The following is a 17,360-nucleotide window of genomic DNA, read 5'->3' as shown; positions in this document are numbered from 1 at the left end:
TGGTAGCAGAATTTCTCGAAATTATTGGAAGAAGAAATGCAGAGTGCAAAGAAGAGTTGGATAGCAGAAAATGTTTGGCCATGTACATACATTTTGCGTTTACGGTTAGTAATGAAGATTTTCTTGTTTCAAAAAAGTGTTTCTTTTGCCTACTATGAAGGTAATTTCGTGGCGCATGTGGAGGTTATTTTTCTCTCTGCTCTAGGCATACTTAAAGATAGGATAAAATTTGTCTTGTATCCGAGACCCCATTTAGTAGCACCATCACCTCAATACTGTCTATTACCAAGTTATTGCATGTACGTATTCTTTGAATGATGGTGCTGTTTTTTTTTTTTTTTTTTTCCGATTACAAGATAGAACTTCCCCATGTAAATAGCTCATAATATTTATGCTTGCTAAAATTAAAAGTATGTTTAGACTATGGGGTACCAAAACGTAACATTATTCTTATAAACATCTGTGAACACTAAATACATGTGAGAAGCTATAAAGTATTAAGCCAGAAAGCATACTAACATAATGATTAAGACCTAAACTAGGGTTCCGCCCTTCACATACTCGGTGAAGGCCAAGGCTACGAGACCTAACATGGCCAACCTTCCATTTATGAGCTCAGCATCTGGAGTCATGATCCCATCTGATTCTGATTCCACGCTGAGTCCTTTAAATAGAGGAATCAATGATGCCACTGTTATCAAAATACTTGTTCCAAGGAACAATGAGACTCCACCATTAGATATCTGAGCGAACACATCCTGCCCCTTGAATAGCTCCACTGCTAGAGCTGAAACAAACCCAACCATTGCAAGTCTGCCGTTGATCCTCTCCGGCACTGGTCCACTGAATGCAAACAAGTCTAAAAACTTTGTGCTAACCTGCTATGAGATACGTGTCACATATTATCCATGTGTGAATGCCACAGTAACTACATATTGTTATGGAACTCCTTAGCAGTGCATATATACATTGGGGTAGCTAAATTTAATCTTTGGATGAATATTCGTGTATTGCTCTCGAATAAATTGGATTGGACTTATATCAATACCGACATACAAACTTGTAGTTCCTTTGACAAAGTCCCATATTATCTTGATTTTAAAGTTTTAAATGCACAAATGCATAATTAGCATGAGTAAGGTAATATTTATTAAACTTTTAATAGTTAAGACAATACAACAAATAAATAACGGATCAATTCAAGTAACACTAGACACTTAAACAAAACAATACCTTGCTGGGAGAAGAAGGTGTAGGAGGTGGTGGTGGTGGATTTTTTGATGCATTTGTAACTATAGATGGTTGTTTCTTCCGACCATCCTACAAATGAAAAATAAATCAGATATAGTGCGTAATTAGTATTATTATTTTATAAATATATGTACTTAAGATGCACATATATAAGCCAAATAACGAAGAAGACAGAAGAATAGAATAATTACCTTGGCCATTGAGCATATCTTTATTTGAGGGTAGATGTGCACAGTTGGTGCAACAAGGTGATTCACCCTAACTGATTTATTCTTTCCCGCTCCATAAGCCAAGGAATTAGCTAGGAATGTTGAATGCATGAAAGTTGCTGATGCAGCCATTGTATAAATATGTATTTTGGTTCTTGGTTAAACACTAACAAAAAGATCAAACTCTAAGCTTTTGGAGACGTAATTTGTTCTTACTTCTTGATATCAAGGTTTGAGCACCTTAGTTGCTTTTTATAAGGTAATGGTGCCCTAGTGGGGGAAGCTCTTTAAGTGGTGTATAGTTTGGCACCTCATCACTTTTTACTTTCCCAGTGACACTTGACCACGTCTGTTAGAAAAAAAAAATAACTTACTTGAAACATGCATTGTGTAGCTGTAATTATATGACTAGAGAAGAGAATAAAAAGAAGTATACTTCTCTTGAAGGAATGAGAGGCCGACGTACATGCATGGCTGTAGAACATACAACATTACTATCTAGCCAGTAGTGACCATCCTGGGGTCACATTAATTTGTCAGGTCTTCAAATTTTTATGATATTTTGAGCAAGGGAACGATGTCTCACAGGACCATGACTCCTTTCAGCTAGGGGACACTGTATAGCAATAGCAGACACAATTGCACTAGAGAACAGATCTTTATGCTTCATTTAGTTTCATCCGCAAGAAAACTGTTAGATGAGTACTTGGTGGCCCACTCTCTTGGTCACTTTGCATAATTGCACTTGTTTGATAGCTAGGACAGCTTTGTGTGTTTGGTCTTGACCATATATACCAGGTGCACGGTACGTATAAGAGACGTGGCTCCCCGCACACACTATAACGTCGCACACAGGGTTGGTTTGTTGTTTGATTTTTTTAGTTCGTCAATATACTTAAGCTTAAAAAAAAAAAAATAAGACTCACTGTTAGTCTAATTGACGAATACCCAAGAAATAAGGAGGGCATCCGCCAAAGGGCCTTTGATGGCTAAATCAGCGAATTGTTTGAGAAAAACTAGAACAAAGAGAATTATGAGTAGTAAGTGGTGATTATCGGTTTCCATGTTGGAACATGACTATTTATAGGAGTAAACCCTTTCATGCAACTAGGAGGGGGGCTGTAGGCCATACTAGGCAGACCTCTGTGTTGTGCTAGTGTGATGCTAGCATTTCTTTTTTGGCTGATATTAGGTATACCAAATTTTTAAACCATGTGATATGTCAACAATAGAAAATAAGCACATTAATCAACTTTTAAGTAATAATTCATTCATCAACAACCACGTCATATGATTTACAAAATACAATTTAAATGGATGATTTCTGTGACAACCCGTTCCAAATTTTATTATTTTATAAATTTTAAAAGAATAAATTTACGAAAATGCCCTTGAGGCAAGGGTATTGACTTTCGTTGACCAACGTATAGTGAGACATACGAGATATTCCTTTTAAGTATTCTTGTAGTACTCGACGATACGGACACGTAGGCATAAGCAGAAGTGAATTTGGAGTTACGGTTAAAGTTTTACAGAACTGTAAACCTGAGAAGTACTTTGTTTTAGTTACTATTTATATTTTTATAAATTTTTTTATTAATGTTTTTTTAGTTTTTTAAGAAGGAAGAAGAAGAAAAGAAAGAAAAAAAAGAAAAAGGGAATGGCTGCCTGATGGCAGCGAAGGAGAAGAGAGGAAGAAAGTAGGAGGAACTGGGAGAGAGTGGCCAAATGAGGAGAGGAGAGAGTGGCCAAATGAGGAGAGGAGAGAGGAAGGTGAGTGACCAACCAGAAGAGGGAAACAGGAGGGGAAAGTAGGGAGAGGGATACACCGGATCCCTTTACCTGGTTTTCCATTTCGAGTTGACTCGACGGCACCATTAATTCCGGTGCATTTTCCGGTGGTTCTCTGGAAAATTAGAACCCTTCATCACTTGGAATCATCCTAGAATTCTTCCCTCTACCTACTTCAGCCCAAATTGGAGAGAATTTGGCCTTGAAACTGGGTAATCCGCATTGTGGGTGCCATAAGAATCCTTGCTTGTGTTCTACCAATTGTGAAACCACCTCCTTCAATTACCACTACCAAAACACTCCCCTAGAATCCAGGAACAAAGCCGAGGCAGTGGTGGAGGCATCGGAGCAAGTTTGGCCTTGGTCACAGGTATGAAAGTTACTCTACTCATTGAGATCTTCATTCCTGTAAATTTTGGTAATTTTTGGAAATAGTGGAATTTTCCGGCGAACCGTGGCGGCACGTGGACCGAGACTCCACCTGACCTTCCTAGGCTACTTTTGAAGCTCCGATTGCATAATTGACATCCGTTTAGTAAAATTGTGATGTTTAATATGGTTTCATAGTTGACCACCTAGTTGGCCATTAAGAGGTCCTTGCATGAATTGATGATCCGACCATTGGATCATCACCAAACTTGGATACATTATAATACATAATATTTAAGGACCATCGGAATTTACGGATCGGGAATTTGATGTACGGATCTTCCCGAATTGGATTTGTAAGTTCGTAAAATAAATGTTAATCGTCACTTGGTTTTGGGCAATTGGCAGAGATCCAACCGTTGGATCGTAATTAAATTTTAGTATGTTATTCTAGAAGCATAATGTGGATTTTTGGAAGTACAGATTGGAAATCTGATATGCAGATCTTTTGGATCAAGTTATACAGGGTTGTAGACCCTACTGTCGATCTTTGATCGACAGTTGACTTGTGATCAATGGGTCTCAAACTATTTTAGAATGTCCTTAAAGATGTGTTTTATGTGAATTACGTATCCTATTGATATGAGTTTTGAGATATGATTCGATAATTGTTATAGGCGCCAATCGTTCGGGACGCTTTGATGTACGTGCTAGTGAATCATAGCGTGGACTTCAAGTGAGTGGATCTTTTCCTTCTTATCATATGTATATAATTGATAGTTCTGCAAATGTTTCTAAATTGATTTATGCATGTCACATGCAAATAATTAATGTGAACTACGAATGGCTTGATCCCTGTTTAGGGTACGTAGGCAGTCTAACGAGACGTTAGATGCAACCATATAATAAATGAGACTAAATAATTGAGACAATAGCCTTGTTTGAGGAATTGAGTAGTGTGAGGGAGATTGGTGAAAAATGTGAGATTTAACCTTAGGTTTTGGTAGTTAAATGTTGGTCATAAATTAAGATGTAAAGAATCAAGAAATTGAAGTAAGGAAAGGTAAGTACTGATAGTTAATTTAATTAGTGTCTATTTAGACTTATCGCTGATGATTACTCTCAAAAGTAAATAGTTCGGGAGTGGGGTGTTACAATTATGCATTTCATGCCATTTGTATATATGTTTATATTTGGAAATATTATAATATGGTTGAATTTTAGATTTACATCATGGCATATTCATATGTATAGTACCTGAACCTAATTATTGTGAATGCTTTGAAGTACCAAATGATGTTGTGGATAACCAGGTAAGCTTCAGGTGAGTACATGTTGATGATAGTGATAGTAGTGAGTATAATTATGTTGAGATATATTTGAGCTCATAAACCTGCACCCCGGTGTTAGTGCTCCCGCCCGTGGCCAGAGCCTAGCCTTCACGTGATTGTTTACCTCCTACACCACACACTCACCTTGAATCCAAGGTAGGTGCCAGCCTGTCATACATACCATATTAGGTGCTTCCGACTCATAGGTGACCTACGATTCGTCGCACAGCCTTCACGTGATCATAGTACTTGAGCATACTTATTTTCGTACATACCACTTTAGGTGGTTCCGACTCGTGTGCAGGTATACTTATGGATGAGCTATTGGCTAGCATGTTATTGAGCTATTGGCTAGCATATTGATGAGCTATTGGCTAACGTGTTATTGAGCTATTAGCTAGCATGTTGATGAGCTATTAGCTAGCATGTTATTGAGTTATTGGCTAACATGTTATTGAGCTATTGACTAGCATTAATTGATGAGAGATTGATAAGTCGTATAGGTCACTATAGGTGACTCCGACTTATGTGTTAGCATTGATTGAGGAGATATGGGTGCAATCGTACATGTCACCATAGGTGACTTCCGACTTGCATGCTAGTATGGATTATCAAACACATGATTATTTATGTTGCTAATGAGATGCTATGTCGTGGTATACTGTTGGATTTACTATTGTTATACATTTGATTTCATACTTATACATAGTATGATTTTCTAGAAACTATTTGAGTTTTACGGCGAGGGGTTACTACCTTTGATAATGGAAATGATTTTGAAAATCCTAGTTTCGATCACTCATTCACACTTTCTATTTATGCACCTCTCCAGGTACTAGCAGCAGAGTTTCCATATCAACGAGGATTTGTGGCACTTCCCAGTACAGGCGAATTCTTTTGATGGTATAATCATTATCTTACCTTACTGTATTATACCTATGCTCTGTATCACGCCTGAAATGGGTCCAGACCCGCTCACCGGGCACTCGTGTACTTAAGCACTTTTAGATTTTAATTTATTCACATTTTATACATTATCACACTTTATGGCTTCGTCACCTTCCTGGTGTCGGCCAGCACGCCTCGATTTGGGATCCTAATGGATATTCCGGGTCGAGGTGTGTCAATTTCCCTAGCATTACTGAACTTTCGAATTCCCCACTAAACTTTTTAATTGAAAAACTGCATTACTGAACTTTCGAATTCCCCACTAAACTTTTTAATTGAAAAACTAAGTACTCAAACTAATTTTTTTGCCGATTACACCCCTACTATTAGTTTCTCATTCATTTCATCCAAATTTTTGTTTAATAAAAGTATGTGCACAACATGTGAATGTACTTCGGTTGCTTCATTCTTTAAGGTAATTGAAAACCCTAGATTTCTAAAATGTCGACTTATGAAAATATGTGTGATTCTATAGCTTTTGTGTCTGAAGGTCTAGTGAAGTGACGCTTTTGTCCTCAAAGGAGTGTCACATGGTGTGCATGTGATAAGAGTTAACGTTAATTTGGATGAAATCTATGAAAAACTAATGGTATGGGGAAATCAGCCAAAAAAATTAGTTTTAAATCCTTAATTTTCCAATTAAAAAGTTTAGGAGGGAAATCGAAAGCTAAGCAAAAAGTTCAAGGGGAAAATTAGCAGTAAACTCTTTTTTTTTTTTTTTTTTTTTTTATAAATAAGTGAAAATGAGAATTGCTAAATTCTTTAATCTAGATCATTTATAATAAGGGTAACGCTATAATGAGACTAAATTTATAAACTATATATGTAAACTAAATTATATGTCACCAATAAAAAAAAAATAAGCATGATAATTAACGGTTAAATAATAATTCAATCATCAACAACTAACATCATTTAGTTTTCAAAAGTTCGTATTCCTAACATTATCCTTATGGTAATAATAATTGTTTCCAAATACACAGTAATCGAGGTCCTCGAAAATCAGAATTCCCAAAAACCCTAATCCAACTCCATGAGTTTGGTGCACAAGTGCAAGTACAAGTACCACTAGAAGTAGAAGTCCTAAAAAATTGAAATTCCGAGAAACCCTAATCAAACTACAATATATAATGTTTCCCCCTACCCTACATAATTAATTAACAGGTCTCTCTCCCAATTCCAATCGCTAGGTTTTCATCTCTAATCTCTCTCGCTCTCTCCGTCATTCAGTCTCTGGTTTTTAGGGCATTCTTAGGGTTTTGAATCAAGTAGTTTGCCTCTCGGCTAGAGATTTTTGAGACTTTCGTGGTTCAGCATTTGATTTTGGGGATGCAGATAGCGCCATGGCTAAGTCTCGGATAGTTTTAACAACGGGGAGCTCCGCCGCGAACCGCCGAAATTCTGGTACAGAATTCGGGGACATGTGGTTTATGGGATGCAGTTTTCGTCTTCGATCAGCGTTTGATTCCTACACCGTGGCTTGGGAGGCGTTTTTTGAGCATGCACCGTCTTAATCTGATTCCGGTTGGTGTTGAGAACTAGAAGCTTTGATCGATAGAGTTTTTGAGATACGTTTGTCTTTTCTCCGAGGAACGAAAGAAAATATTGTTCCTTTGCGGAGATTTAAGGTTATGGACTCCTGTAGTGGTTTGGAAGATGCTGGCGTTGTGGAGAAAGATCCGACTGGGAGATACTTGCGGTATGACGAAGTGTTGGGGAGGGGAGCATTCAAGACTGTATATAAGGCATTTGATGAAGTCGAAGGAGTCGAAGTAGCTTGGTGCCAAGTGAATATCAAAGGAGTAGAAGAAGTGGAAAGATTGTATTCGGAGGTTCATCTGCTGAAGTCACTGAAACATCAAAACATCGTACAGTTCCATAACTCTTGGGTGGATGATAAGAACATGACCATCAACATGATAACAGAGTTATTCACTTCCGGGAGCTTGAGGCAGTACCGAAATAAGCATAAGAATGTCGATATGAAAGCCATCAAGAATTGGGCTAGACAGATTCTTCGAGGTCTGGACTATCTGCATTCTCATAATCCTCCAATTATTCATAGAGATTTGAAGTGTGACAACCTATTTGTCAATGGATTTAATGGAGAACTGAAAATCGGAGATCTCGGATTGGCGATTGTCATGCAGCAGCCTACTGCTCATAGCATAATTGGCACCCCTGAATTCATGGCTCCAGAGCTTTATGACGAGGATTACAATGAATTAGTCGACATCTATTCTTTTGGCATGTGCATGCTAGAGATGGTGACTTGTGAATACCCTTATAGTGAATGTAAAAATCTGGCGCAAATTTATAAAAAGGTTACCTCTGGTGTAAAGCCTGCTTCCCTCAGTAAAGTAGACAATCCTCAAATCAAGCAGTTCATAGAGAAGTGTCTAGTTACAGCTTCTATGAGATTGTCTGCGGCAGAACTCTTGAAAGATCCAATCCTTGCAACTGACAACTTGAATGAGTCCAGCTGTGATCTTTCACAACTACAAAAGTTGTTTAACTTGCCAGAGCCCGCATCTAACTCGTCAGTGCTGGAGTTACATGGTTTCTCTAAGAATAATGAGTTCAGGTTAAGAGCGGGGAAAAATCCCGATAACACAGTGTCTTTAACTTTGCGCATTGCTGATACATGTGGTCTTGTGAGGAATATCAGGTTTGAGTTCTATCTCGATTCTGATACTGTGATTTCAATTGCTTGGGAGATGGTTGAGCAACTTGATCTTTCACATGAGGATGTATCTGTCGTAGCTGAGCTAATTGATAACTCGATTGTGAAGCTTGTACCCGGATGGAAACCTTCATCGGAGTTGTCTCTAGCCGACAAAGATAGGTATGATGCGCTAAAGAGGGAGCTTGATGCTATTGGTAAGCAGTATTTCTCGAAATTAAGGGAAGAGGAAATGCAGAGTGCAAAGAAGAGTTGGATAGCAGAAAACAAAATAGCTGTAATTGATGTACTACACTCTTGCTAAGTATTTTCTTTTCGTCTGTTTTCCCTCTAACATTCATTTGATTCTTGTGAATTGCTTTCGTTAAGAAATGCGGGGACGTGTTTTTAAGTTTGGATTTATACTTACATTTGTATTTACGGTTAGTAATGAATATTTTCTCGTTCCAAAAGAATGCATTTCGTTCATATGCATAGCTCCTCCCTCTTTATATGTTTGTGTCTATTATGAAGGTAATTTCGTGGCATATGTGGAGGTATGTAATTTTTCTCTCCTCTCTAGGTATACTCATGTTGACAGGAGAAAATTTGTACCAGAGATACCATTTTAATGGCACCATCATCTCAATACCGTCCACTATCAAGTTATTGCATGTAACTATTCTTTAAATTGATTTTTTTATTTTTTTTACAAAAAACTTTTTTTTTTCTCCATCTAAATATATATATTTATGCTTGCTAAAATTAAGAATATGTTTGGATTATTTGGTACAAAAACGTAACATTATTCTTATAAGCATCTGTAAACACTAAATACATGCCAAAAAAAAATATATATATTAAGCCAAAAAGCATCCTAACAAAATGATTAAGACCTAAACTAGGGCTCCGCCTGTCACATATTCAGTGAAGGCCAAAGCTACGAGACCTAACATGGCCAACCGTCCATTTATGAGCTCAGCATCTGAGGTCATGATCCCATCTGATTTTGACTCCACGGTGACTCCTTTAAATAAAGGAATCAATGATGCCACTGATAGCAAAATACTAGTTCCAAGGAACAATGAGATTCCACCGTTGGATATCTGAGCAAACACATCCTGACCCTTGGATAGTTCCACCGCCAGAGCTGAAACGAACCCAACCATTGCAAGTCTGCCGTTGATTCTCTCCGGCACTGGCCCACTGAATGCAAACAAGTCTGAAAACTTTGTGCTAACCTGGAAAAAAAAAAAAAAAAATCCCTGCTATGAGATGCCTGTCGCATATTATCCATGTGCGAACGCCATAATAACAACATATTGATATGGAACTTCTTTGCTTTGGATAAATATTCTGGACAGACAAACATGCCGTAGGTCTTTTGATAAAGACCCATTATCTTGGTTTTAAACTTTTAAATGTAGAAATGCATAATTGGCGCGCGTAAGGTAATATTTGTTCAACTTTTAATAGTTCAGACAATGCATATAAATAATTAATGGATCCATTCAAGTAACACTAGACAATTTAATAAAACAATACCTTGCCGGGAGAATGAGAAGGTGTAGGAGGTGGTGGTGGTGAATTTTTTGATGCCTCTGTAACTGTAGATGGTTGCTTCTTCTGGCTATCCTACAAATGATAAATCAGACATAGTACGTATCATTATTTTGTAACTATATGTAGTGTAAGATGCACATATATAAGCCAAATAAAGAAGAAGACAGAAGAACAGAATAATTACCTTGGCCATTGAGCATATCCTTATTTGAGGGTAGCTGTGCACAGTTGGTGCAACAAGGTGGCTCATTCTAACTGATTTATTCTTCCCCGCTCCATAAGCCAAGGAATTAGCTAGGAATGTTGAATGCATGAAAGTTGCTGATGCAGCCATTGTATATATATGTATTTTGGTTCTTAGTTAAACACTAACAAAAAGATCAAACTTTAAGCTTTTGGAGATGTAATTTGTTCTTACTTCTTGATATCAAAGTTAGATTGGTTGCTTTTTATAAGGTAATGGTGCCCTAGTGGGGGAAGCTCCTTAAGCGGTGTATAGTTTGGCACCTCATCACTTTTTTACTTATCCAGTGACACTTGACCACGTCTGCGAGAAGAAAAAAAAAAAGAAAAAAAAGAAAAAAAAATTGAAACACGCATTGTGTAGCTGTAATTATATGACTAGAGAAGAGAATAAAAAGAAGTATACTTCTCTTGAAGGAATGAGAGGCCGATGTACATGCATGGCTGCAGAACATACAACATTACTATCAAGCCAATAGTGACCATCCTGTGGTCACATTAATTTGTCGGGTCTTCAAATTTTTATGATCTTTTGAGCAAGGGAAAGATGTCTCACGGGACCACGACTCCTTTCAGCTAGGGGACACTGTATCGCAATAGCAGACACAATTGCACTAGAGAACGGATCTTTATGCTTCATTTAGTTTCGTCCGCAAGAAAAATGTTAGATGAGTACTTGGTGGTTCACTCTTTGAGTCACTTTGCATAATTGTATTTGTTTGATTGCTAGGACAGCTTTGTGCATTTGGTCTTATCCATATATACGTAAAGGGATTCTCTACGGATCCCTTCCACCAAATCCACCAATTCGGACTCTTGAAATTTGATCTAACGGTTAAAGTTATTATAACTTTTAAAACGGGCCCCTGACCAAATTTCAAGAGCCCGGATTGACGGATTTTGTGGATTTGGTGGAAAGGACCTGGAGATGATCCCTTTCCCATATATACAAGGTGCATGGTACGTATAAGAGACGTGGCTCCTTGCACACACTACAACGTCGCACACAGGGTTTGGTTTGTTGTTTGATTATTTTAGTTCAACAATATACTCGAGCTTAAAAAAAAAATTTAATTCAACCAAATTTATAGGGATGAGTTAGTCTACAATACTCTTTAATTAAAAAAAAAAAAGTTTATTGGTATTGTTAAATCTAAATTTCGTTCAAGGTTGAATTGATGAAACTCAACGTACCAAAGAAGACTCACCGTTAGTTTCATTGACGAATACTCAAGAAAAAAGGGAAGGTGTCCACCAAAGGGTCTCCGATGGCTAAGTCAGCGAATAGTTTGAGAGAAAATAAAACAAAGAGAATTCTGAGTAGTAAGTGGCGATTATCGGTTTTCCTGTTGAAACTTGACCATTTATAAGAGTAAACCCTCACATGCAGCTAGGAAGGGAGGTTGTATGCCATAATAGGTAGACCTCTGTGTTGTGCTAGTGTGATACAGACCATTCTCCACAGACAACTCACAAATAGTCTCAAAGGTCTTTGGTAGATAATTGTCCTGTATCGCAGGACACTCAAGGGAGACTTAAAAGAGTCTTCTTTTTGCCACCTTAGGTCGGGTATGGCATGGTGTTAGGATTGGGATATCATGGCCCAAAGGGTATCTTGATATATATGTAACTAACTTGAAAGCCCAGTACCTATGGGGCCGAAAAATGCCAGGCCCTTTGAGGTACCATGTGGTTTGCTCACAATGTCGAAGATAAAACCTTTGTATTGAGTTCAAAGTTCACATGTCCTTCTCCTATTGGATTTAGTCCATTTATGCCTCCAAATGTATTATTAAATTTGAACATTTATAGTGCAATGCAATCACGTTCAAGTATAATATCTTATATTTATAGTAAATTAATGCAGCGTCTAGAGGGTAAATGTTAACGTTTTTATAGTATTACTAACGTCATTTTGTGTAATTAAATTACTGGATTATATGTAACCTTATCGATGTTGTAACTCACACCTTGAATGTTAAAATCATGTTGAAACATTGTTATACTTTAGGATAGGAGGACATAAGGGACTAAGATGTTGTATATTATCATGACGTACGCTAGTGATAATTTATGTCTACATTTTAATAAGACGTTCATGGTCATCAACGTTGGTATTATAATGCAAACACGTTTAAGATGCCAAGCTAGAAATAGCGTTCATGAGGGGTTTAACTAAGCAATGGTGGCTACAGGTCATTGTTAAATTCCAAATGCCCTAACTATTTTTTCAACTTTAAGTGAGGCATTTTATCGAGCACTTAATCCATACTCATTATTGTGTGCTTAGTGTACGTCTCCACCTTTTGTGCCATTTTAGTTGTATCTTTAGGTTTATATCTTTAGGCTCAATATTGTTATAGTGAATAAATTAATAGATATACTCTATATGTACAAAATTAGGAGGTCAGATTTAGTTTATTAGACGTATGAGAGTAGAAAATTCAAAATGAACAGTGTATATTTTGGCAACATGTCTCTAATTAATTTGTCTTTCCAGTAAATTTTGTGACACGTGGATTCTCTCGTCTACGCATAGTGGTTTGAGAGACGTGCCACAAGTATGCATCACAATGTACTAGGCAGTGATTTCTGAGGTTACATTTGTTCAAAGTTTTGTATAGGGGAGGAAAAGGACCGACTGATGCCGCACGGGACCACGAGCACTAGTTTCAAGGTTTCAACTAGAGGACATATGTAATAGCAGACACAATTGCACTAGACAACGAAGCTTTTGATTAGTTTTGGTGTTGGATGGTTGTATTGCTTTGCTTGTTCATCATGGATCATGACTACTCTCATCATTTGCATTTGTCTGATAGTTTTGGAGAGCTTTGTGGGCAATTTATCTGTTGTCTAGTCCATATATGGTGATCTCAGCGACGTGGCTCCCCAAACACAGCAAAATGAACAAGTCAAGAATTAATTCTGCTCCCATTAATTTTTTAAGGTTTTTAGAGCATGTTTGGTATTCTATTTGAATCTAATTTTTTAAACTAAAAAACAATTTTTAAGTTTTAGGCCTTAAAAACTTGTTTGGTATGACTGTTTTTAAAAACTAAACTCAAGAATAACTCAAAAATATAGTATATTCTTTAAAAACACAAAAAATGAGTTTTTAGAGTTTTTAAACTTAAATTCAATCTTTTTTTTTCTCTCCCTCCTCCCCTCTCACTCCAAAGCCATCTCTTTCTTTTCTTCTTTCTCTCTACCCTTCTTTCTTTTTTTTACCTTTTTCGTCTCTCCTCCAATCCGCACTCATTATTTTCTCCGTTTTTTTTCTATTACTCCTCTTCCTCTTCCTCTCTATCTCCTCCAATCCTCTCACTTCTTTTTCTTTTCTCCAATCATCTTTTACTTTCTTTCCTCCTCTCTCCTCTTTCTCTCTCAACTCTCTATTTTTATATTTCTTTGTCCAATTTAAGTTGTAAAATTTAAAATTTTTAAATCGCATACCAAACAAGTTTTTAAGTTTTAAAGAAAATTGTTTTCAAGAAAAATTCTTAAGAAATGTTTTGAGAAATTATAAAAAATTTCAAATAGGATACCAAACAAGCCCTTACTTTTCTAGTATTTTCAGTGTAGTGTAGCTATATGCACAAGCACACAATTAATATGAATTAGCTCCAAGTTTAATTTCTATATTGCAATATGCGTGTATGCCTTTTGAAACTATTTACTGTTTTATACGACGATTAACTTCTGGGTACTAGTACATGTGTTAACATATATGAACTTTAAGCATAAAGCATTTGATAAGGGGATGTTACCAATCTCCACCTTATAAGTAGATCATTAAACGATGGTCTTCTCTTTCTGCTTTGTCCTTTATAATTTTTAAATTCTTGCATTGTTAATAATGAAAATCATATTTTCACTGTCATCATTTAATGATCTACTATGTCAAAAATAAATCTAAATTTTTAATTAATATTATCATAATTTTATTGTTTAACCAACAAATGTGATTATGGATTTAGTTAATTTTTTGTAAAAATATTTATAGAGTGATATAAAAAAATAGATGGTTCAAATCATCATAAAATATTAGAGGATGAGAAATGAAAATGAGAAAATCTAAAAAAAAATGTTGCTAGCATTTCTTTTTTAAGTAATGTTAGTTAGACCAAGTTTTTAAACCAAATTTGCAAACCATGTGATGTGTCACCAATAAAAAAATAAATACATTAATCAATACTTAAGTAATAATTTAATCATCAACAACAACATCATATGATTTTTCAAGCATTAACAACCACGTCATATGATTTACATAGTATGAAGATTTAAATAGATAATCTATCTAGCATTAATTTTATTTAATATAAATAAGTGAAAATGAGATTTGGTAAATTCTATGATCTAGATAGTCATCAATGTCCTAAGTTGGCAACTTATTTTATTTTTTTATTTTTTAAAAAATGATACTGTGTACAATCAGCAAGCAATAATATGGTTTAAATTTTCCTTTGATGATAATCAAACCTAAGACCTCTAACTTACAAGTGAAGAGGAAAACTATTAGACCATAGTACTAAGTTGCAGCAAACTTGTTTTTAGATTAGAAAAAGGAACACATGCCCCTGTGATCTGAAATGGAGAGGCGTACTGGCCCAGGTAACCTCTAAATTGTTTTTTAAATCAGTCCCAAAGTAACACTAACACATGCCCTTCCGATCCAAGTTGGTTACCGCATTGTTTAACAAAATAATTTATAAAAATAATTTGTTTCCAAGCACTACTAAAGGCAGTTCCACCCTAGCCCTTTAGGCTGGCACCTAGGCCAAAAAATGGATCGAAATGCCCTTTTTTTTGCTCCATCCCAGCCTAATTGGCTGGCACCTAGCCCAAGCCAGGCCACAAGCTGGCCTAGAATTGACATAGTAAAAGGATGGGTCATTTGACGTCAAGTTGACGCCAACGTGACGTTGGATGGCATTTTTTTGTTTTTTTTTTGCACCAAGTGCACGTCACCGACAAGAAATCAGAGGCGGGCCCGCTTGTGCAGGCGCACTAAGTGGCTAGTTTCTGGATCGTTGGATTTCCAACGGTCAAAAAATTTTGAATTTGAAATCCAACAGCTAGTGACTTGGCTTGATCTGGACCGTCCGATCCAGAGATCAACGGTCCATGTTTTTCCCCCATAAATTTTTTTTTTAAAAAAAAAGGACAACAGTTAGAATTATGCCTGTTGGTCATGTGTCAACGTATAGGCTATTGGATTTGAATCTTTTTCAAATCCAACGGTCCAGATTAATAAACTAAATTAAAATTTATAAAAAGATTAATTAAAAAATGTTAAAAAATAATTAATTAATTTTTTTCTTATAAATACCTAACCCTCACCCAATTACCAAAGCTTTCATATACTTTTTGTGTGGAAAAAAAATACCAAGAACCTCATCCTTTTTCTTTTTTTTTGTCCATATAAACCCTACATCCCTATATCCATCTTCATCGTTTTCAAATCTTGAGTTCTTACAATGTTTTCTTCAAGGAGAGTGTATAAACAGTTTGAGGAGCAACAGAAAAGATTGTTGGCACAGCAGGAAGAATTGGTCAATCTCAAGGGAGATGGAGGTGGAGATGAGGCTTTCACAATGGAGGAGGATAAGGAAGATGACCATAGAAGGCAAATGGCCTCACATTCCCTCCGTGTCATAGAAGTTATGGATCAGATAACCAAACTCAGACGTGTCGCAAACTTCGATAGAAAAAGGAAAAGGCGAGGTAAAGATCTCTTGGAAGATTATTTTATTCCCAACAGCGTATTCCGTGATCATATTTTTAGACGTCGTTTTAAAATGCAACGAAGTTTGTTCGACAAAATCATGAGTGCTTTGCAACCATGATCCATACTTTGTGCAAAAAAAGGATGCTTTTCATGTTCTAGGTCTTATTCCTGAGCAAAAAATTACAGCTGCCTTGCGAATGCTTGCATATGGAGCATCTGTAGATTTAGTGGATGGGATCGCGAGGATGGGAAAAACTAGTGTCCCTGATGCGGTTTTGCTCTGCAATTGAAGCCTTCTACACCAATGAGTACCTCCGGAAACCCTCGCCAATGGACATGCGAAGGCTTCTGAGGAAGGGTGAGATGTGAAGCTTCCCTGGCTTGATTAGAAGCATCAACTGCATGCATTAGACCTGGAAAAATTGTCCAATTGCATGGCAAGGAGCGTATGAGACAGAAAATGAGCCAAAAGTATCATTTTGGAAGCGGTGGCTTCATTTGATACATGAATATGGCATGCATTTTTTGGTGTTCCAGGAGATCAGAATGACCTAAATGTCCTTGCCTAATCTCCAGTCTTCGGCGAAGTGCTGCAAGGAAAAGCACCCAGAGTCATATATTCAGTGAATGACCACACATACAAAATGTCGTACTACCTTGCAGACGACATTTACCCAAGGTGGACAACGTTTGTCAAAACAGTCTCACATCCACAAAGTGAAAAAGAAAAACACTTTGCAAAATGTCAAGAGGGGTGTAGGAAAGATGTAGAATGTTGTTTTGGTATCCTGCAAGCTTGTTGGGCAATTGTCCGGTCAGCTGCCAGAATGTTTGATGTTGAGGCACTTCGATCTATCATGATGACGTGTATCATTCTCCACAACATGATTGTGGAAGATGAGTATGATTATGATGTCGTCGACGAATACGAGCCGGACACAATGAACAACTCAACAACACTTATCTATAGTGTTCATGACGCCACCGAAGATCCCATGCAACACGAGCCATTGGAACGGGATGGACGTTACAATGAATTGATCGTGAGTGGTACACTTCATTGCAAGAGCCATATTGGCACTGTACCCGTCAAAATGATTTGACTGAGCACCAATGGGAATTGCAACAAGGTCAAGATAATTAAAAGGAGCTTGTGGTGGAACAATAAAGTTCTTAGTTTATTTAGTGTTTTTTGTTAAGTTTATTTGGTGAGTTTATATAATTTTATTATGATAATGACACATGGTGTGATGAGATTG

At 36.8% G+C, this 17,360-nt stretch overlaps 3 protein-coding genes across 4 annotated transcripts; 1 reads left to right on the top strand and 2 right to left on the bottom strand.

The window, feature by feature from the left end:
* Window positions 1-351: 351 nt before the first annotated feature.
* LOC137737065 (early light-induced protein 1, chloroplastic-like) lies at window positions 352-1,712 on the bottom strand. Of its 2 annotated transcripts, none has more exons than XM_068476417.1 (3): window positions 1,443-1,712; window positions 1,234-1,320; window positions 352-881 (listed from the first exon to the last, which is right to left on the bottom strand). In XM_068476417.1, exons 1-3 carry the CDS (start codon window positions 1,590-1,592, stop codon window positions 534-536), a joined length of 585 nt encoding a protein of 194 aa, XP_068332518.1. In that variant the 5' UTR covers window positions 1,593-1,712; the 3' UTR covers window positions 352-533. The 2 variants fall into 2 exon arrangements, with proteins under 2 accessions (XP_068332518.1, XP_068332519.1); XM_068476418.1 differs by having other exon boundaries at window positions 352-878; window positions 1,443-1,710.
* Window positions 1,713-6,974: 5,262 nt separating this feature from the next.
* On the top strand, window positions 6,975-8,951 carry LOC137738236 (serine/threonine-protein kinase WNK8-like). The gene has a single exon (XM_068477868.1). It carries the CDS (start codon window positions 7,531-7,533, stop codon window positions 8,884-8,886), a length of 1,356 nt encoding a protein of 451 aa, XP_068333969.1. The 5' UTR covers window positions 6,975-7,530; the 3' UTR covers window positions 8,887-8,951.
* Window positions 8,952-9,343: 392 nt separating this feature from the next.
* On the bottom strand, window positions 9,344-10,531 carry LOC137737064 (early light-induced protein 2, chloroplastic-like). Its single transcript, XM_068476416.1, has 3 exons — window positions 10,309-10,531; window positions 10,107-10,196; window positions 9,344-9,802 (listed from the first exon to the last, which is right to left on the bottom strand). The coding sequence occupies exons 1-3, from the start codon at window positions 10,456-10,458 to the stop codon at window positions 9,458-9,460; spliced, it is 585 nt and encodes a 194-aa protein (XP_068332517.1). The 5' UTR covers window positions 10,459-10,531; the 3' UTR covers window positions 9,344-9,457.
* Window positions 10,532-17,360: the final 6,829 nt, after the last annotated feature.

Source organism: Pyrus communis, chromosome 6, assembly GCF_963583255.1.
Source record: "Pyrus communis chromosome 6, drPyrComm1.1, whole genome shotgun sequence".
Lineage (NCBI taxonomy): Eukaryota > Viridiplantae > Streptophyta > Magnoliopsida > Rosales > Rosaceae > Pyrus > Pyrus communis.
Note: the sequence above shows the minus strand (reverse complement) of the source record. Positions and strands in the feature narration are given on the sequence as shown.